Source organism: Myotis daubentonii, chromosome 3, assembly GCF_963259705.1.
Source record: "Myotis daubentonii chromosome 3, mMyoDau2.1, whole genome shotgun sequence".
In the NCBI taxonomy this organism is placed as follows: domain Eukaryota; kingdom Metazoa; phylum Chordata; class Mammalia; order Chiroptera; family Vespertilionidae; genus Myotis; species Myotis daubentonii.
The window spans coordinates 206,491,960-206,514,920 of record NC_081842.1 but is presented as its reverse complement, the minus strand read 5'-3'; the positions used below and the strand labels follow the sequence as shown (position 1 = coordinate 206,514,920).

Genomic DNA, 22,961 nt, shown 5'->3' with positions numbered 1-22,961 from the left:
GCTCGCCTTAGACCTTCCAGGTATTCAGGAGAGTGTTGAGTTTCCCTGCGATATACTGTTCCTCTGTGTTGTCAACCACAGTCCTTATTTTAAAGCATGCCGCATTTATTTCCCAGACTGCCTTATTTTGTGTTTAGCAAAGAGTCAGTTTGTGGGTCAGCCTCTGGGTGGCAGTGTTCTGGGGTTGGCCTCTGAGGCTATAGGGCCTCTCTGTCCAGTGGAAGTTCACTGCCCAGAGCTGACTGTGTAATAGTTAGTTACCGGCGCTATGTTGTTGCTGGGATTGAAAATCCCCCTATAGGCCAGACCCTGTTAACTCCCAGGGACTGATCAGGTTATCTTAATCCTTGATCTCGTTCAGGGTGGAATCTGGGTGTGGCTGTGCTCCTTGCCTGAGGGCTGGGGGGAGGAGACTCCCTCTCAGGAGCGGGTGGATGCCTCAGTCCCGGGCTCTGGGGTGTCTCAGCACTCAATTCACTACCACCTCTCCCGGCTCCCCCTCTTTCCCCAGTCTCTCCCCAGATTCCACTCCCCAGCACACTCTCCCTCTCTTCAGCACAGGTGAGTGTCTGTATCCGAAATGTCCCATGAACAGGATTCAGTGAAAACAAACAAACAAATGCCGGCCGCGGAAACGGGGAAGGCTTGGTTTCTGTAAGCTTCTTCTCTTACCGGGACTGCATGGTCAGGTCAGCTCTTCAGGCTGCCCCCTTTAGGCTCAGTCCTCCGTGATCACAGAACCCAGCTCTCAATTTCCCTGGCAGCACCAGGAATCCCGCGGTTCTCCTTTCCCCCGTCAGGGGCTGTGCCTGTCCCAAGGGACGCGGCTGTCTGCCACGCGGTCTCCCTCCGACTCTCTGGGCTCAGAGGTCTGGCAAACTTTCCTGCCCAAATCCCTGGTTTTTTTTTTTTTACCTTACCAGGGAAGTTCTGCTCTTCCCGGCTGTAAACCCTCTCACCAGCTGAGCAATTTCGCCAATTCGGTGTGAGTGTTACTAGCTTCAGCTGCTCGTTCCATTTGCTCCGGGACACGACCTGGGACACGTCTGCCTATATCGCCGCCATCTTGGTTCTCACCCCCCATGCTCATTTTTAAACAGTCAGTGCATTTTAGATGTACCAACACATTACTTAATTTCTTTTTTATTGAGCTATAATTAACATGCAGTCCAATGAGCTTAAGTTTTCTATTTTAACAGTTTTGACAAATAATCTACACTTTAATGACCATCCAAAATACGATGTAGAACATTTTCATTTCCCCCAGAAAGTTCCTTTGTGTGTCTTTCTGTTCAGTTCCTTTCCCCACACTACCCCAATAACCTCCACAAACACTATCTGATTTTTATCACTGTAGATCAGTTTTGCCTGTATTTCTGTTACCTCTAAATTAAGTCATGTGGTATGTATTCTTTTGTGTTTTCCTTTGACTTAATATTTTAAAAATTTGTCCATGTTGTTGCCTTATCAGTAGTTCATTTTTTACTATAAGAAACCTCCACACTGTTCTCCCACATGTTTGTACCATTTTACACTCCACCAGCAATGTATGAGAGTTCTAGTCACTCCCATCCTCACCAACATTTGGTGTTATCAGTCTGTGATTTTAACTTTTCTACTGGATATATTTAACAGTTTCTTTGCTTGCTACTTGCTTTTGTTTTTCTTTCACATTGTATCCCTTCTTTCTGATTCCGTTTCCTTCCTTTGGTAATTCTTTTAATGACAGTCAGTGAGTCTTCTATCTTTGTCTAAAGATGATGTTATATCAAACTGGGTATAGACACTTGATTGATTGTTATTTTCCATAATATATGAAAACTTACTCTATTTTCTTCTGACATTTGTTTTTATTAATGAGAAGTCTGTATTGGTCCAGTTGTCATTCTCTTATAAGTAATATCTTTTTCTCTTGGATTTCTTATAATTTTTTTCCCTGTGTTATTTTGAACGTTTTATTCTGAAGACTCATGTCTGTCTTTAATTCTGGAAAATTCTCAGAAATTGTATCTTCAAATTGCTTTTCCCGCATGTTTGCCATTGCCTCCATCTGGAACACTATTAGATGCATGTGCATCCTTCTTATTCTATCTTCCATGTCTTTTAGCCTCTCTTTCATATTTCTGTTTCTTTAATCTGCCACCTTCCAAGTAATTTTCTCAGACTTCTCTTCCTAATCACTAATTTTCTCTTTAATTATATCTAATCTATTTAATTCACCAATTGATGAATTTTGGTGACTTAATTTTTTATTCCTAAAAGTTCTTTTTCACATTTGCCTATTCTTTTTTCATATTATCTTGTTTCATATGGCCTTCCTTTATTCCACCTGCTTATTAAAATGAAACAAGTTTAAGATTTTCCATAATATTCTGAAATTTTTATGGTTTTCAGTTCTTGGGAATGCTATTTGTGTTATTTCCTGCATTTACTGACTTTCCTTTTTGGTGATTCATTTCTTCATCTGACTTTTTATTTTTATTTTTGCCATTTTGGGATGATACAGAGAGCCTCCTATATCAATCTGGGCAAGGCACCTCTTGTTTGGTTTTCATTAACCCCTACTCCCATTTTCCTCCCCCCAGAGCACCCACTCTTATGTATATTTGATAAAATGTCTTTGGCTATATGTCACTTTATGTACCATATAGTATTGTTTTGATTGTGTATTTTTGACTTATGTAAATGGTGTCATGCTCTAGATCTCATTCTGGTTCTTATATTTTTACTCAACTCTGGTTATTTAAGATCTATCTATGTTTTGGTCTGAATAACTACTTGGTGGTTCTTTGTAATGTACTATATTCCATAGTATACATCATAGACACTTACATTCTTTTAGTGATGGACATCTAAATTGCCTCTCCTGTCCCTGCTACCACAGACAATACCCCAGTGATCTTTCTGGCTATGTTTCCTTATGTGAGAATTTTTCTAGGCTATATACCTAGAATTACTGGGTCATAGGGGATATATGCACAGAAAATTTTACTAAATATTACCATAATTTTTTTCCGGGACAGCTGTATCAATTTGTAAACCCACCAGTGGTGCCCTGGATGCAAATCCATGTTCCACCACACGTTACTGTGAGACCTTGGAGAAATTACTCAACCTCTTTTGGCCTTAGGCTCCCCATCAGTAAAAGGGGATAATTACAGCATCTGCCTCAACATAACATTTATCAAAATAAATGTCAGATGCTTTGTAACAACGACTGCTACTATAGTTGTTATCAATTAAATAAGCTTCTCCTTCTCTGACTTGTGTAGTTATATAATTTGCCCATTTCCCATCTCCACTTGGATTTCAATTTTTTCCCTAAGATTTACGGAAACGTCTTAAATATTCTAGATTTGATTTTTTGTTGCCTTTAAACTTTGCAAATATTATCTCCTAGTTCTACCATTTGTCCATTTGTTTATTTATGTCTACAGTGTTCTTTGACAGAAACCTTTAATATCAATATAGTCAAATTTATCCTTTACCCTTTTTTCTTCTACCCTTTTTTTTGGCTTTTAGTTTAAAAAGTTTTTCTACCCTTGCTTCAAAGATACCCTCTGACATTTTCTACTGTTAGCTTTTATAGATTTACCTTTCACATTCATGTTTCCTCATATGGTTTGTAACAGTGAGCTCTTTTCTATATTTTCCTTTTTCCCTGTGTGAGTCTATACCTAGGGTTATGAAAGTATTCTGGGTTTTTTTCTGCTGCATGTCAAAGACCAGCTTTTATGTTAATTTCTCTGCTCACAATTTCTGTAGGATGCAGGGTATACATTTGGATGTTATACCTCTATGGCATAAGCCTACATTTTAGATTTCTTGTGGATGCTGTTTCCTCTACTCAAGGCCTGAATAATAAGCAACTTTTTTTTTAATTGTCTAAAGTTTTACATATGTCTCCTTTTTCTCCACTTGACCCTCCCCCCAACCCTACCCCCTCCAAGCCATTTCCACCCTGGGCAAGCCCCAACCGCCCCAGTGTCTGTGTCCATTGGTTATGCTAATATGCATGCATACAAGTCCTTTAGTTGCTCTCTAACCCCGCCCCCTACCATTTCTCTCTAGATCAATCTATTCTTGTTCATCAAATTATGTTGATCATTATATCCCACATACGAGTGAGATCATGTGATATTTATCTTTCTCCGACTGGCTTATTTCGTTTAGCATAATGCTCTCCAGTTCCATCCATGCTGTTGCAAATGGTAAAAGTCCCTTCTTTTTTATATCGGCATAGTAGTCCATTGTGTAGATCAGTGGTTCTCAACCTTCTGGCCCTTTAAATACAGTTCCTCATGTTGTGACCCAACCATAAAATTATTTTCATTGCTACTTCATAACTGTAATGTTGCTACTGTAATGAATCATAATGTAAATATCTGATATGCAGGATGGTCTTAGGCGACCCCTGTGAAAGGGTCGTTCGGCCACCAAAGGGGTCGCGACTCACAGGTTGAGAACCGCTGGTATAGATGTACCACAGTTTTTTAATCCACTTATCTGCTGATGGGCACTTAGGCTGTTTCCAAATCTTAGCTATGGTAAATTGTGCTGCTATGAACATAGGGGTGCATATGTCCTTTCTGATTGGTGTTTCTGGTTTCTTGGAATATAATCCTAGAAGTGGGATTACTGGGTCAAATGGGAGTTTCATTTTAACTTTTTTTTTTTAATATATTTTATTGATTTTTCACAGAGAGGAAGGGAGAGAGATAGAGAGTTAGAAACATCGATGAGAGAGAAACATCGATCAGCTGCCTCCTGCACATCTCCCACTGGGGATGTGCCCGCAACCCAGGTACATGCCCTTGACCGGAATCGAACCCGGGACCCCTCAGTCCGCAGGCCGACACTCTATCCACTGAGCCAAACTGGTTTCGGCCATTTTAACTTTTTGAGGAAACTCCATACTTCTTCCAAGTGGCTGCATCAGTCTGCATTCCCACCAGCAGTGCAGGAGGGTTCCTTTTACTCCACATCCTCGTCAGCACTAACTAGCAACTTTTATTGCTGTTCACTGAACCAGTGAGCAGAGATTTTTTAAACAGCATTTCGAGGAGGGATAGGTGTTTGAGGCTCTTTGTGCAAGGGTCTCAGTTCCAACTCTCTCACCTTCTGCCTAAGCTATATTGCCAGCCTCCCTGTGAGCATTAGTGCTTTCGCCTCCAAGCCCAGGGCCTGTGTTGGAGTTTGAAACCCCTGTGGGCCACCATGGCCTCCACTCCCACTTACTGTTTGGCTTTGATTTTGATGTCTCTTTCATTTCAAGTGTTTGAGAATTTCCTTATTTTTTAATTTTTTTTTTTAGCTTGGCTATATATTTTTAAAGCATTTTTGTTTTGTTTAATCCAGTATCTCTGTGGGAGAAAAGGTCCATTTACATCAGCTCAGTTTTGCCAAAAGTCTGTTCTTTAATTAGTTTTCCTATTACTTTCAGTACAATTTCAACTTTCAACATTGCCAGCTTACATTTATTAAGTAGCCCTTGATCACCCTTGAATGTTTCCTGCCTTAACTATTCACATTCTCCTTTTATTGGTCAAATTTATAACCATGTTTTTAGTATCTGTGTATTGGTAAATACATAATTCTGTTCAGTCTTTTTAACCTTGCTTGTAGACTTCAGTCTCCAAGTATTGGGGATTTTTCAGCTACCTTTCTGTTAATAATTTCTAGTCTAATTCCATTTTGGTCTGAGAGCAGAGATTGTATGACTTCTATTCTGTCCAGTTAGTTAAGGTGTGTTTTATGGCCCACAATGTGGTCTATCTTGGTGACTTTTCCATGTGAGCTTGAGAAGAATGTGTAATCTGCTGTTGTTGGATGAAGCAAGTCTATAGATGTGCATTCTATCCAGTTAATTGATGGTGCTGTTGACTCAACGATGTCCCTATTTTTTCTATGCCTGTTTTATTCCTAATAAGTTTCCTTGTTTGAGGTCTAGTCCACCTGAAATTAATATAACTACTTCTGCTTTCTTTTGATGAGTGTTAGTATGCTATATCTTTCTCTATTTCCTTATTTTAAATCTGTCTGTATACTTATATGAGTTTCTTGTAGACAGCATAGATTTGGGTCCTGTTTGATCCATAATGACAATCTGTGTTTTAATCAGCATATTTAGACCATTGACATTTAAAGTGATTATTGATATAGTTGAATTGATATCTGCCATATTTGCTAATATTTTCTATGTTGCCCTTGTCCTCTTTTCCAGTTTTTGTCTTCCACACCTTTCCACCTTTTTTGTGGTTTTAGTTGACTGTATTACATGATTCCATTTTCTCTCCTTTCTTAACATGTTATACTTTTTTAACTTTTTATAGTGGTTGCCCTATAGTGTGCAATATACATACATCTATACCTAGTTCAGGTCCACTTTGTACTATACTGCTTCACAGATATGTAAGTGCCCTGCATTAATGAAATAATCCTAATTCTTCTCCCCCAAGTCTGTATCAGTTTATCCTGCATGGGTCCCCATGGAGGTTGTCTGTTGGTGGGTTTCTGCTCTCAGAGGCAGTGATTCTCTATATCTGCCTGTCTCTTCAGTTTTGGGGGCAGCACGTTTGCCCTATGACCTCACTTCTCTGGCTGATCTAAGAGTTGTTGATTTTCAACTTGTTTAGCTTTTTATTTTGCTGTCAGGATAAAATGGTGACTTCTAAACTCCTTACATAGCTGGACCAGAAACTGGAACACGGAAGTATTTTACTTCCATCTGCCAGTTCCAAATGTAGAAAATAAAGAAATAATGGTGTGGTTTCATCAAATTGCTTTCCATAAGTGTGATATAAAGAGTGAAAAAGCACTATTTTTTAGAAACCAAAAATTGATGGATAAAAGAGAAAGAAAAATTAAGGCAAGAAAATATCGATGACTGAACTACAAAAGGCTTAACACAATTCTCTATCCTAAGTTCCAATTTTCTCTAAGAAAACCATTTCTAGTCTATACCTTAAGAGCTTCAACTCTTTTACGTCTCATGTCAGCCTCCTCACTTCTTTGTCCTTCAGAATTATCAGCTGCTTTCTGTAAAATAAGTAGAGAAGCAAACCACTTAGGATAGAACCTCAAATTCGGTGCAGAGAATATGAATAAACTAACAGCTAACTATGTAAAGTGGTAAATTGTTCAATGTAAAAAAAATAATGGAGTAGAAAGGGCATTATCCATAATTCTGCTAACAAAGGCAACCAGTGTTATTTTGACATATGTCTTTCTATCCTATTATTTTTACTAGACTTTTTGCTCTCTGTAAGTGAGGTTACACAATTTTGCTGTCATCAGATCCTCAAACCCAAAACTTAGCTATCTTTTCTTGTATTATCTGGATCACCGAACCAAACCAGGAACCTGGGAGTCACACCTATTCAGGCCCTAAATCATGACAGTTACACTTTCTAACTATTTTTGGCTGTCTCTTCTCCTCTATTCTATTACTACTTTCCCTGGTCAAAGCCTTCATTGATTTTTCCCTAAGCTCCTGCCATAATAGAGCCTGTCTCTAGCATTATTCCCCTCAAATTCTGTACAAGTCTTACTTAAAAATGCGTATTTGACCATGTGACTTTCCTGCTTAAACCCCTTTAAACCCGTCAGTGGCTCCTCATTGCCTGTAGGATAATTCCGAGCTCCTAAGCATGGCTTATATCTCTCTCTGACCAGAACCCCTGCCTGCCTCTCCAGATTCATCTCCTGACACTCCCTGTCCCTGCCTTTCCGCTATCACAGAACTCCTTATAACCGCAGCTCCCAGTCCTCCTCCCTCCATTCTCTGATGTGTTCTTACTTGTGTGCCTCATGCAGGCTTCCCTGCTAGGGATGCCTTTTTCCCCCCACTTTTTTCCCCTCATCAGTATTTACTTATTTATTGACAGGTCAGCTGCTAGCTCCTACTCAAAACCTTACTCTAATTCCTGGACTCCCCTGTCCTCCAAACTGGGTTTCTAAGTGCAATCTCTATCCTTGCATTTTCTTCCATTCATTTATCCACTCCACCAACTAACCAACAATAATTGTGTTAGGCAGAATTTTAAGTACTAGGATATAGCAAATGATAAAAAAAATAAAATAAAGGTCCTTCCATAATGGAGTTTACATAATAAACAGTTAAAATACAGTATGTCACTAAGTGATAAATTCTATGGTGAAAAATAGAGTAGGAGGGCTGGGATGTTCAGGGGTTGGAGAGGAGGTTGCTATTTAAAGAACACGATCAGAGAAGGCCTCACTAATAATATAGCCTTTGAGCAGAGACCTGGTGGAAGGGAGAGAGGGAGCCATGCGCGGATGTGAAGAAACCTTGAGGAGGAGCATGCCCAGTGTATTCCGGGATCAGCAAGGAAGGCAGTGTGCTTAGAGCAGAATGGTGAGGGGAGAGTGTAGATGACGCTGGAGAGCCAATGACAGCCGAATCATGAAGGGATTGTAGGCTTTTGGCTTTTACTGAGAGACTCCAAATTATGGAGGCTTTTTGCAAACAGATGACAAGATGACAGCTTTGTGCTAAGAAGATCAATCTAACTACTGGGTTAAAAGTAGGGTAGAGTAGGGGGAATGCTAGGAAGGGGCAGAGACAAGCTAGGACACTGTTGCAATCATCCAGATAAAAGGTGTTGGTGGCTTGGACTGACCAGAGTACAGCCAGTGGAGGTGGTGGTAAGTGATTGGATTTTGGATATATTTTGAAGGTGGAGCCAACAGGATTTATAAAGGATTGGATAGGGAGTATGAAAAGAAACAGGGAAACAAAGGTTTTTAGCCTGAACAACCAGAAGAACAGAATTGCTGTGAAGTGGGGAAGATGGCAGGAGAGTTTTAGGTGTAAGTTGAAGAAACCTGTCAGGCCTCCAGTTGGAGATTTGCATGCCTAGTTGAAGGTGGGCACTGGGAGTTCTGAGGAGAGGTCTGAGATGGAAATACAAATCTGAAAGCTGTCTGCATTTAGAGATTTCACACTTAAGGAATCAGATGAGAGAGAAGAGAGGAGGTGAGATGGCTGAGTCCTGAAGCACTCCAACTTGAGAGGTCAAAGTGATACAGAGGACATCTGACCAGAGGAAACTGAGAAGGCTAGTGAGGTGCTAGGAGAACCAGAGAGCAGGGGCAAGTAGAAATGCACTTACTAGTTAGAGGGAGGCAGTGGTGACTTGTGTGCAATGTTGCCAGTAGGTGGGGTAACTGTCAGGACATTGTGTTATAACTGTCTATATATTTGTCTCCTTCAGTTGGCTGAGAACTCATGGATAGCAGGAACACATACAGCTTTGAAAGCAGTGAGATATGGGCATGCCATTTAATGGCTGCTTTCCCTTTGGCTGGTTCTCTCAGCCCCTTGCATTTCAGTCTCCTCTGAAAATGGGGAGGATGTAGTATCTTTCCCGTAGAGTTGTTGTGAGGCTTAAATAAGATCATGCAGGTGAAGCACTAAGTATAGTCCTGTTCATGCAGTTAAACACATGACAGTTATCAGCACTATTAATTTTGTATACCTGGCTCAGTGCCCCTTCATATTAAGCAACATTTGTTAATGAATGAATGAATGAATTGCCTTTTTATTGGTTTTGTTTTAATATTTCATTCAAGGCACTTCCCTGTGTGTTGTGAAGTATTAACATGGCCTTTTGGGGTTTCTCTAGGATCTAGTGCTGATCCTCACAAAGCAGGTTCTGGAAGAAGAGAGGAAGAGACGGCCTCGCGGCAGAGCCGATCCGATGGAGCTCCCCAACTACGGCCGGCAGCTGCTCCAGCAGCTCTACACACTGTGCAAGGAGCAGCAGTTCTGTGACTGCACCATTTCCATTGGGACCATTTACTTCAAGGCCCACAAACTTGTCCTGGCCGCTGCCAGCCTCCTCTTCAAAACCCTGCTGGACAACACAGACACCATCTCCATCGATGCATCCGTGGTGAGCCCCGAGGAGTTCGCCCTCTTGTTAGAGATGATGTACACTGGCAAACTACCTGTGGGCAAGCACAACTTCTCCAAAATCATCTCTTTAGCCGACAGCCTCCAGATGTTTGACGTGGCTGTTAGTTGTAAAAATCTTCTGAGTAGCCTTGTAAACTGCTCTGTTCAGGGTCAGGTGGTGAGGGATGTCTCCATGCCACCCTTGGAGTCATTCAGGAAAGAGTCGGAGAAGCCTGAAGTAGAAATCCTTTCTTCAGAGGGTGCGGGAGAGCCTCCTCCTCCCCGGGAGGGCTCCACCCCGGTGAAGGCCGAGACACAGGAAGCTGTCCCTACGGTTGCACAAGAGATGAGTGTGGGTCCTTCCCCTGCCCAGGAGCTTCAGGGGGACGCAGACGCGCCAGTGGAGACTCCTCTCACTGCAGAAGTCTGTCCTTCCTCCCCTGTCCAAGCCTTCAGTGAGGCAAAGGAGGCCAGCACAGAACCAGGTAATGCACGTGTAATAGTTGTTTTGTAATCTATCCTCCTGTCGTCAGTTACTGGATTCAATGACCTTTATGAATTTTTTTGTTTCATTGATAAATTTACCAAAGACCACTGTTAGATAGGATATAAAAATCAATACATTACTCCTACCAGGGCATTCTTCTTGTAAAAGTATCTGTGTTTGTGAGTGTTGAAAATCTGAAGCTGAACTACAGAGCAGAAAAGCAATATTGAAATAACAGTGCACCATTTTTTATACTTCCCATTACTTTAACCAGGATGAGGATGGCACAAAGAAGGAAGATGTTAGAGACACAGTTTTCTATTTATTGCTCATAACTGGTGTGCTGCATTACTCACAAATGCAGTCTGTGACCTGAAGCTTCTCAGCTTAAACTTTTAAAAATCATTTCAAGTAATGAATCACTGATTTTTTTATTTTGTTTTACATTCAGAGTATGAGACAAAACACTCCCAGATGAATTTTCTTCTAGAAAATGAAAGTATCTTCTCTGACGCACTCTTGGTTACCCAGGATGTTTTAAAAAAACTAGAGGAATGTTCAGAAATTAAAGGTATACAGAAGGAGGTAGGTACTGAGTCTTACTTGCTAGTTTCGTGTTCTCAGGGTACCAGATCCGCTTCTAACTTAGGACAGAAATGTGAAAATGCACAATCCCCCAGAGTTTCAATTTTTTCAAACTATTTTTTTTACATTTATTCCCTAAAGGGCAGTGTTGCAAAAGTATTAGGCAAGATACTTTCAAAACAAAATTGTATTTTGATTAACAGGTGAATTCCACCTTATAACTAATTTTGATTCTTAAGTGATTATAACATTCCCTCCGGTACAAAAAGGATGTAATATAAACTTACCTGGTAAATTGTATCCAATGTTTAGGACTACAATGGCCATTTTCAGCTGTCCAAACAAGAATGGTGGACTTTTATTGAACATCTAGTATGCTATGTTTGGAGCATGTGTTATCTCATTTAATCCTCACAAAAATCATCAAGGTGGATACTATGGTATTTTTTAGCCTTGTTTTATGGATGAGGAAACTATCTTAAGGAGATGCTGTAACTTGGCCAAGTCACAGAGCTTGTGAGACTGAGCAAGAATTCAAACTAAGCATTCTAACTTTGAGCTGTTCTCATACATGTTGAGTTAATACTGCCTCCCAAAGAGTAAAAGTGCTGTGTGTATATCATCTATCTATAATAATAAAAGCGTAATTAGACCAGACGACCTTCCAGACGAAGCTGGGGCTGCGGGGCTGCAAGGGAAGACCAGGTCCCCAGTGCCAGAGGGAAGCCGGTGCTGGCAGCCGGGGAATGGAAGGCCTACTCTTGCATGAATTTCGTGCATCAGGCCTCTAGTGTATGTAGAAATGTTCAGGAATTAACTGACAAAAAGCTGCCAAATGGTAATCAGGCTCTGTTTCTTAGCTGACCTTTTTTTTCTTCAATTCTCAGTGAGACACACCCCCACCGACAGGATCCCTCACAACCCAATTCCTCACAACCTTGCAGGATTGATCCCAGGGCCACTTTGGAACTCCCCTTGCTTCTCCTTTCCCCAGCCCTCCCTTCCCAGAGGTGCTGGCAGAGGAGAGGGCACTGTCCCCCAGGCTTCCTCATCCGATTGGTGGGCAGTGTTGTGAGGTCTCCCATGCTGCTGTAGGCATTTGGTTTTTGTTAGTTACTATTAATCCAATAAATAAATGCCTTCTAATATTTAAATGTATCCCTGATGCATAGTAAATTTAAAAAAAACACACACAAAGTCAAGGTCAAGTACTTATTTTAACCATGGTTAATCAACAGTTGGCTCTAAATTATTTTCTTAACAGATAAACTATTTATAAGACTGGGCTAACCCTGAGGACTCTCTTAGGGAAGGTTCAAGTTATAAAACCTGGGTATACTTTGAACCAGTTATGCTGAAGGACATTATGGTTTTATGTTTTTGCACTTGGATGTTCTCTTAACTGTTTAATGCATCATTTTATCACTAGTTTCTTACTTTGATAGCTAGCTATAGTCATACCTCTTTGCTTTTTCTCTTAAGGCTTCCTCTCTTAAGTTTGGATGCAGAGAGCAACATCATCCTTTAGTCAGGAATACTGAAATTATTAATGATACCTCTATACTTCCTTGAATTGTGTCTTAATGCATTTTTTCCCTCTCACTGGTGCCTAAAAGTATCTGGCACATAAAAGGTGCTCAAAAATATTTACAGATATGGACTCATTTAATATTTTCCCCTCCAATTCTTGTCCTAATCTTTTGATGGCAATAGCATTACTGGTACTTTGGAAGAACACCGAATCACTGCTGGCGATCGTTATAGGCTTATGTTATTACTTCCTCCGTTTTAGAGGTTAGAGTAAGAGCTCTACACACCATTTGGTGGTTGTATTTAAAATTGATTCTGTTATATTCTGTAATAAATCTTCCTGCTGCAGAAAGAAAAGGGAAAAAGATACTTCAGGAACATAAGATTAAATTAAGTAAAATAGAGCGTTAGGGAGGTACTGCTTTCTTAGGCCCTGCACTTCTCTCTCTTTTTACTTGCTTTTAGACAGCTTTATTGATGTATGATTAACATATAGTAAACTGCACATACTAGTTAAAGTGTGCGGTTTGACAAGTCTTGAAACCTGAAACCATCACTGTACAATCAAGATAGTGAAGAGCCTGCCACTTCTAAAAGTTTTAGTTCCCTTGGTACCCCCTCCCTCCTCCTCCTTCCACTCGCCCATGACCAGGTAGCACTGATCTGCTTTCTGCCACTGTAGTTAATTTGCATTTTCTAGAATACTCTAGAAATGGAGTCATATAGTCTGAATTCCTTTGGTCTGGCTTCTTTCACTCAGCATACTTATTTTGAGGTTGCATGTTCATTCCTTTTTACTGCTGAGCAGTGTCCATTGTATGGATATGCAGTTCATCCAGCGCTGCTAGCCTGTGACCTTGAGCAACTTCATCTAAGCCAGTGGTTCTCAACCTTCCTAATGCCGCGGGCCTTTAATACAGTTCCTCATGTTGTGGTGACCCCCAATTTCATTGTTACAAATTGAACATAATTAAAGCATAGTGATTCATCACAAAAACAATATGTAATTATATGTGTTTTCCGATGGTCTTAGGTGACCCCTGTTAAAGGGTCGTTCGACCCCCAAAGGGGCTGCGACCCACAGGTTGAGAACCACTGACTAAGCCTTTATTTTCTAATTGGTAAAATGGGAATGTTACCACCTATATCTCAGAATCTTGGTGAAATTAAGGTTATTTATATGAAAGTCATACTAAAATGGCAGGCACATAAAAGGACTCAGTAGGTGTAACTGTTGTTTGTTATACATTAACACAGCCTTTTTAGACATAGTTGATCTTAAAACCCCCTTTTCACCGCATGCCTTTTTTTTTCTTTTTCCAAAACAAAACATTTTCATCTTAGCTCCAATGACATTTTTACCATCTTTCCCCCAAAACATTTCTAGGGCACAAAATAGATTCATAATTGTTTAATTAGATACATTTTATATATTGTGAACATAATGGCTAATATTTTGTACACACTGTTTTATTTACTGTGCCGCATTCATAATACACCAACTTCACCTCATGCCTTTTCATATCCTAGTTCCACGGTCATTTACTCCACACAAGATGGTTTGCTGTCACTTTAGGAATAATTTGCAAGTCATGTTTTCAAATAGGTGCCATTCCCATCTTGGAAGTAGCTTCCTGGTCTGCAGGTGTAGTGTCTCATACAAGGCCGCCACCTCTACAACAGTTCAGTGTACCTAAAAATCACTGAGGGCTTGTTAAAATGTACACCTCCAGACCACATTTCCAGGGAGGCTGATTCCTAGGTTGTGGTAGAACTTGGACACCTCCCTCTTTAACAACTTCCCTGTGGGATGCTGTTTGGTATCTCTCAACCACATTGGAGAAGCTCTGCTGGAAAATTAATGGCTCACAGAATTCTTAGTGTCTGATGGCAGATGTCACAGTGTCTCTGCTGACATTTCTTAAACTTTTGAGGGGTCACTGAATATCCATTTTTCCCAAGGGTTACTCTTTGCTTTCCTCTTGATTCAGCAAATATTTACTGAGCAACTGGTATGTGTCAGACATTGAGCTGGTTGCTAGGAAAACAAACCTAAGACTAGATCCTATCCTTATAGGATGTCCTAAAAGCAAAGAAATCTGCCTCGTGTGATTTGGGGGGAATGTACACAGAAGCCACCAAACTGTAAGACATCAGTGTTTAATCCTTGGACTGGCTGGCGTGGCTCAGTGGGTGAGTGTCGACCTATGAACCAGGAGGTCACAGTTCGATTCCCGGACAGGGCACATGCCTGGGTTCTGGGCTTGATCCCCAGTAGGGGGTGTGCAGGAGGCAGCCTATCAGTGATTCTCATCATTGATGTTTCTATCTCTCCCTTCCTCTCTGAAATGTATTTAAAAATTAATTTATCCTTAGATATGTCATTGTAAGACTTGATTTAAGGCTTATGAGTGATGTTCTGGTTGAGGTGGACCGGCCTGTACCTTTCCAAAGAAACAGGTCCAGGCTGGGGAGCTGGCCTGGATTGAGTTTAGGAAGGACACCATGAACCAGTGTCCTGATTATTTTATTTCCTGAGGTAAATGATGAAAGGTGGCAAAGCCATTCCCTGAGCCATGATTGCGGCAACATGAGAAGAGGCCGGGTTGTTTGAATTACGTGAAACCAAAGCCAAAACTGATTACGGAGAAGTGCGTTGGGTGCTGGGATGAGGATGCGTCTTCTGCCCGTCTTTGTGTTCCGTCCCCTACCCGTTAGAAAAAGCAGGAACTGACCTACAAGGCTTTCTGGCTGAGCGTAGTAAAATCTTTATTTAAAGGCAAACTCCGGCTTTTTTTCAGCTTTTATGCTAGAACTTTTCATTGTCTTCTTAATTGTGTGTATAGCAAAGTGAGCCTTTCACTAGAATAAAGAGATTCCCTTTTCTACTATTGATTTCCTTGCTGTTTGAGCCACTTTTCACCTAAAGTTCTGGAAAGACTCCCAAAACTGAGAATGTAGTAGCATTTTTTTCTCCTTCAGCTTTGTTTCAAAGGCAAACAAGTCTTGTTACCTGTGAGAATCTAATGTTTCAGCCACATCACTGCTTTGGAGGTTTGTCAGAAAGTGCAGGTCTGTGCTATGTGGACCGGTCACTGACAGCGTAGGCTGACCCTCTTGAAAAGTGAGTTAATAGGATTCACTTCGCAGGTCTATGAGAGATGAAAATACATTTCCCCCCCAGATCTCCTCTGTGCAAATTATCAAGTCTAAGATATGCTGCATAGACAGAAGGGCTAGTGGTGTTGTAGCAAGGAAATTTCATTCAAGTAAGCATTTATTAAGCACCTACTATGTACCAATCTCTACTAATCATTGAGACCAAGCGGAATGCTGCAGGTTGTCTAGATACTACTGCACAGTGTTCACAGTGATGTTGAGTCTAGAAGTCCAGTAGAATCCAGTGTAAATGGATTTGGTCACACTCAAAATCTGGGAGGTGGAACTGGGTAAAGAGGGTGCCAGGTCAGTGAGCTCAGTGTTGTTTTTTTCCAGACTCCTCTACTCACTTGCCATGTGACCTTGGGTGGGTGACTTCACCTCTCTGACTCATTTAACTGGTCTTGATAATGCCTGATGTGTGGAGAAAGGAGATGGCACATGTGCACATTCTGGGGTGGTCTATATCATTACTGCTCTCAGCATTTAGAGGTGCCATGAGCAAATAAGAATATAGTGTAACCCAAACAAACCTGAAGGCTAACAGTTGGGAAAACAAGTAAATTCAGTTAAAAGAATTGAGTGTAATGGGAAGATTAAATGTTTTATCACATATAATTGAGAGAAAGGAAACTGTCTCATCTTTACTGTACTCACATAAAAATGCTTTGATTACACATGTGACTATGAATTTATATGAATTTACTAAGGTACAGTACCTTTAACGCTAAGAATCAAAGGAGTTCCAAATGTTTGGCTAAAGAACAGAACTCTGTTTTGGTTCATGTCTTGGAGTCTGTTACATGGTAGTAGTCAATGAGCCCCAGCCCGTAGCAATATGTGACACCCTTCTGTTGAGGCAGACACACTATTTCAGAAAAGAGCTCACTCCACTGTGGAGCCCCAGGCAGCGCAGGGGGCTGGTGGAGTAACAGTTTATGAACGCTGGCTCTGGTACTGGTCCCCAGTAGGTTCTGGAAGAAAGAGCGGAGAGCAGGGCCATCCAGGCAACTCACTGCTCCCTCCTGGCCCTTTCAGCAGCCCACCCCTCCTTCTCTTCCCAGATGGTCACCCTAGCGTCACTGCTGAGCAATGAAGTTAACAAATGTTTTAATTTCACTGCTGAGTAGTTCTGCAGAGGAGGAGACAGCAGAGAGGATAATGAGAAGCACATCAGATGCCACCACTGATGAAAGCTTCTCTTCCCCAGTGGCTCCAGTGATAATGCCAGATAAATTGGATGCTGAGAAAGGTGGATTTGGGCTATTCCGAGAGCTTCGGGTGCACAAAGCTGGCCAAGTACAGAATGAGATAGCTGTATGCCATTTAATTATGATGTGCTAAAGGAAGGGGAAATAAAGAGAAAGAAGCATGTTTACTCAGGGCATTAGCGATAAGTGAGTCTCTCTTAGTTATCTATTGCTGTGTAACAAATTAAAGTTTATCAGCTTAAAAGAACAAACATTTATAACCTCACGGTTTCTGTGGGTCAGGAATCCAGGCCTAGCTTTGCTGAGTCCCTAGCTCAGGGTCTCACAGGGCTGCCCTCAAAGTGTCAACCAGGGCTGCCGACATCCTAGGGCTCGGCTGGGGGAGTGTCTCTCTAAGCTTAGTCACATGACTGTTGGCCGGCTTCAGAGCCACTTCCAAGTTCACTCCTGAGTGTTGGCCAGAGAATTTAACTCCTTGCACTCCGTCGTCAGCTCACAACATGGCTGCTCGCATCAGAGCAAAGACAGCACACACTTAGGCAAGGTGGAAGTCACAGTGACCTCATCTCAGAAGTGGCATCCATTATCTTTGCCTATTACCTTCCTTAGTTGTTAGGGTCAGCCCAAGGGCATGAGTGCCTGGAGGCAGGGCTATTAAGAACCATTTTAGAGGCTGCCTACCTCAGGTCCCTACCGCTGTCAGGGAAAAACGCATTCTACAGATCTACAGACAGTGTCGGCCAGCTAACAAAAACATGAAGGGTTGAATATGTGTGACTAGAGGGGATTAAGCATTCAATTGGTGTCTGAATCTTATTTAGTACTAGGGGCCCGGTGCACAAAATTCATGCACTGGGTGTGTGTGGGGGCAGTGTCCCTCAGCCCAGCCTGCCCCCTCTCACATACTGGGAGCCCTCAGGCGTTGACCCCCATCACCCTCCAATCGCAGGATCGGCCCCTTGCCCTCTGTCAGAGGCGTCAGGCCTGGGCAGGGGACTCTCATTTCCCCCCATCACTGGTTCTGCCCCCAGCCCAGGCCTGATGCCTCTGGCCTAGGCGTCCGGCCCGGGCAGCGGGGACCTGCAGTGGCAGCGGGGGGTGCCGCGATTGCGCGGGCTCCGCCCCTGCCCCTGCAGGACGCCTCTGACTGAGGCGTTGGCCCGGGCAGTGGGGACCCACAGCTGCAGCGGCCCCGCGATCGTGGGCTTCACGTTAGGCCCAGGCAAGGGACCCCTAGCTCCTGGGACTGCCAGCTTCGACCGTGCCCAGCTCCCATCGCTGGCTCCACCCCTACTTCCTGCTATCACTGGCCAGGGTGGAAAAGGCACCTGATTCTCCGATCATGGCTGGGGGGCAGGGCAAAGGCGGCCCCAGGGCCACCTTTGCCCTGCCCCCCAGCTCTTAGCTCCCCCCTGGGTTTCCGATCACTGTCAGTGGCAGGGGGCTTCTTCTTGCTTTCCCTTTCGCCTCCCTGCATTGTGCCTACATATGCAAATTAACCGCCATCTTGTTGACAGTTAACTGCCAATCTTAGTTGGCAGTTAACTGCCAATCTTAGTTGGCAGTTAATTTGCATATAGCCCTGATTAGCCAATGAAAAGGGTATCATCGTACACCAATTACCATTTTTCTCTTTTATTAGTGTTGATTTTTAAAATAGGGACAAGATAAGTGCATGGTAGTTACTCTAGTAAACAACATGGGAGGTGAAAAGGAGTCGTCAGAAAGTGCTGAGGGCCTTACTTGCCAAACCCAAGGAGCGTGGGGTTCCTGCGTCTGGCTCATCTCTCTTTCTGGGTACTTGTGTTCCGTAGACCATGATGGGATGTCTTGTGGGTGCAGAAGGACGTTCAGCATTCCAGAGAATCCTGGATAAAGTAAGAGATGAGAGCCTGGATGTTCCGACTGTTGTGTCCCTGCTGAGGCTGTACCAGGATTCTAATCCTGCAGTGAAGACAGCACTGTCAGGTGGAAAGCCAGAGGATGGGGAAGCCGTGCAGCCAAGAGGTAGGAGAAACCCATCCACCTGGGTCGTCCAATGTTATTCTGGGCAGGTGCTATGAAGTTTGCTCCAGTGACTCATTTCTTCAGTGGCCTAGCTATTGTTAAGTGATTTTCACGTAAATTGTACATGTAACTTCGGAAGCTGCATGTTAAATATGTACAAGCTAAATTGGAGACTCCAGTTCTCTCCCCTCGTGTGCTACACTAGTCTGACACCTTGAGGTTGGAGACTGCCATCAGTGTTCTCTGCCCTTCAAAAAGCCACACACCCTCCTCGATGTGTAGAGCCCAGGGTGAGCTGGTTCGCTGACAGCACTTTTAAAGGCTGCAGCTTGTCTCATTGGGGTTCAGTACAAAGCAGTGGCCTTGCCAACCAGAAGTTAACCTCTGGCTGGCTCTGCGGCTTTGTGTTTCGACAGATAAATGAAACACTTTTCCTTTCATACAATTTAAACAGAATAATAAAGTATTTTCCTCTCCAAAAAGCGAGATTCTGCATTTGGGTCCTCGGAATAGGCCGAGAATCACTTTGCTATTCTGTTAGATCTCTCTTGACAAACCATGCTGTCATTTTCTTCAAATTGATCGGCTTCTCTTGTGCGTCTCTAACTCTTTCTCCCCAGGGAGCATAGGAGCGGGAAAGACCTTGTCCGCTCTGTTACTAGAACACAAAGAGGACCTGATCCAGTGTGTAACCCAGCTGAGACCTATTATGGAACTCCTGGAAACAGCCACAGAGGAATTCCTGCCCGGCACTGAGAAAAGGGTAACTGTCGAGTGTCTCTCCCCCCTTCTGAATTTATAAAGCACTGTGTTTTTTAAACTTCTTTTGCGGCATGTAGCAGTTTTTGCCTTGCGGTATTTTTGTACATACTACATAGCAAGCCCCTTGAAGTTCAGGTTCTTGATTCATGCCTCTGTATCCGTGCAACAACAGCCTTGTGCATTGTAGCTGTACATTAAATGGGTAGGTGTACAGTGGATGGATATTCCTGCTCTGATCAGTGAGTTTTTGTTATAAAATAGTTGTCCCAAGAATTGAAGTGTCTAGGTATATTTGTAATTATTATGCCACTTTTTCCTCTTTAAAGAAATGATATACTGTTCATCTGTAGAAAACGGGGAAAAAAGAAAAGAAAGGAAAAAATTCAAATATCCCGCCATCCCATCACTCAGAGATGAGTGCTGCTACCCCTGCCTAGTGTGTGCTCCTCTTTTCTCATCTGAGTCTCCTTGCACGGGGTTATCAGACAGTTTTTTAACTGTTTTGTTTAATGTATTGTGACTACATCTCCTTACTTCAGTATGGATTTTGGTAGCTGTATTGTACTGTCTAATGGACATACCATAATTCATTAATTCTTTATTGTTGGGCATTTGCTCCCAGTATTTTGCTGTTGTAAATGATGTTTCAGAGAACCCCCTGGCACATAATCTTTGCATACTTCTGAAATCCTTTCCTTAGAATAATTTTAGGAAGTGGGATTTTGAAATAGTATAAAATTTTTCAAGTGCTTGGTATATGTTGTCAGTTGCCCTTCAGGAAGGTTATACCTATTTACTCTCCCACCAGCCAGCTACTAAAATCCTCATACAACTGCTGGCATGACTTCTCAAGTCAACTAGATAACTATATTTGGTGGTGTTATTGATTTCAACTTTGTGCTAAAAATATTTTTATATCTGGAAGGAAGCAATAGGAACAGAGAACTTTTGTGGCATCAATTCTTTGTGGGAAATGGCTTAAATGTTTAGGGGAGAAAGTGTTTACGAATCACTGGTGTGATGGCTAAGCACTGGATGAATAGTGAGACTGGATTCTAGAGTATCTTTTTCTCAGTAATCTTGTATTGCTAATGTTTCATATAAAATGGGAATAATCTTTAATCTCAAAATTGTGTTTTGCAAATTATTTATATGTTTAAAATTTTAACTTCTTTAAACTTCTTAGAAAAAGATAATACATACACAAAATAATGTTAAAATTAAACCCCTGTTTTATCCTTAGACTTCAGATTAAGTATAATTTCTGGCACTCAAAGTAAGTTGCTTATGCTAGAGGCACCTGATACCCTTAGTGATTCCATTCAATTACTCATTCAAACCTTTTCCTTAATAGCTGGATTGGATGTGTCCTCCGAACTGTTTCATTATCTTGGTAAAACAGCATTGATAGGGAGAGCCCAAACTCAGCCTCATTGTGTGCTGCACGGCAGACCATGCTGTCATTTTCTTCTGTCATTTTCAGTTAACTTGACAGAAAGGGCTGAAGCAGAAGAACTTAAATTAGTAATAAATTACAAAAAACACTTCTTAGGATTGGGGTTCCACCAGAGCCTCATTAAGCTACTCCTTTTCACGAAGATTGAAGCAAAATAATAAAGTAGGTGTGTAGAGGTGAATGTTGATCAAATAGCCGCAGTGACCCTAAATGGTTTGGCTCAGTGGCTAGAGCATCAGCCTGTGGACTGAAGGGTCCCAGGTTCGTTTGATTCCGGTCAAGGGCATGTACCTTGCTTGCAGGCACATCCCCAGTAGGGGGTGTGCAGGAGGCAGCTGAGCGATGTTTCTCTCTCATCTATGTTTCTAACTCTCTATCCTTCTCCCTTCTTCTCTGTAAAAAAATCAATAAAATATATTTTAAAAAAACAACAGCAAATAGCTACAGTGTTTTTACATCACGTGAAACCTGCACGCAGGCCTTTAGAGCTTTTTTCTGCTATGGAATGATGCTAATCACAGGCACCATGGCCCTTATCTCTATGTATCTTGGGTTCTGCAAGAAATGGGAATAGGAATATCTTCAGGATTGGAGTCATACAAAAACAGTAATCCTATAGCTGCCATTTACTTACTGCTTGCTGTGTGCCAAGAAGTATGCTGAGCACCTTTTAAGTTTATAAACTCTACCTTCACAGCAACTTTATGAAGCTATGGATATTACCCTAATTTTAAAGATGAAGAAACAGGCACTTAAGAAGGTTAAACAGCTCACCCAAAGTCACAGCTGCTTGTAGCCAGTACTGGAACCCAGACTTCTCAACAAAACACATTCTCTTAGCCACTGTGCATACTGCTGCTAATAATACCAGTAACTACTGTCATTTATTCACAATCACATATGTCCTAGGGGTTATGCTAGGCTCTCCAAACAGCAACTTCATTCTAGACATCTTTTAAGGATGGTGCAAGAGGTGGTACACTTACCTTTTTTGCATATGAGGAAAATAAGGTTCAAAGAATGAAATATCTTGCCCAAGCTCACATGGGCAATAAATTTTAGACCTGGGGTTCAAACTAGGCCTATCTGGCTTGAAAACCCATTCCTACTCTTAAAGTAACTGGTTTCCTCATTGTGTATCAGGTTATTGCTTCGGAATGAAGTGATAGCGCTGAAATCAATATGGGTTTTAGATACAAGCTCTTAAACTTTAAATTATGATTCATTTAGTAGAAATCTAAGATACATTAGACCAGTGATGGCGAACCCATGACACGCGTGTCAGAGGTGACATGCGAACTCATTTTTTTGGTTGATTTTTCTTTGTTAAATGGCATTTAAATATATAAAATAAATATCAAAAATATAAGTCTTTGTTTTACTATGGTTGCAAATATCAAAAAATTTCTATATGTGACACGGCACCAGAGTTAAGTTAGGGTTTTTCAAAATGCTGACACACCGAGCTCAAAAGGTTCACCATCACTGCATTAGACCTTAAAGAGAATGACTATGTGGTGTAATGACAAGGAATATGACAACTTATTTATAATATATCTATTTAATGTATATAATATAAATTTTCCTTTCACATATATAAAACCAATTTTTTTTTAAAGTATATTCTTACTGATTTCAGAGAGGGAGAGAGAGATAGAAACATCAATGATGAGAGAGAATCATTGATCGGCTGCCTCCTGCACACCCCCCACTGGGGATCAAGCCCACAACCCGGTCATGTGCAGTATTGAAACCAGGACTCTTCAGTCTGCAGGCTGATACTCTATCCACTGAGCCAAACTAGCTAGGGCAAACCAATTTGTTTTTATAGCAAAATTAATTATT

General features: G+C 41.7%; 1 protein-coding gene across 1 annotated transcript in view; it reads left to right on the top strand.

Moving 5' to 3' along the window:
• ZBTB40 (zinc finger and BTB domain containing 40) overlaps positions 1–22,961 on the top strand; it is a 69,750-nt gene that overhangs the window by 29,128 nt on the left and 17,661 nt on the right. The window contains exons 3-6 of the mRNA XM_059690898.1: positions 9,648–10,404; positions 10,858–10,991; positions 18,706–18,898; positions 19,519–19,661. Coding sequence (XP_059546881.1) covers positions 9,723–10,404; positions 10,858–10,991; positions 18,706–18,898; positions 19,519–19,661 — 1,152 coding nt within the window. The 5' untranslated portion in view covers positions 9,648–9,722. The remainder of the gene's footprint in view (positions 1–9,647; positions 10,405–10,857; positions 10,992–18,705; positions 18,899–19,518; positions 19,662–22,961) is intronic.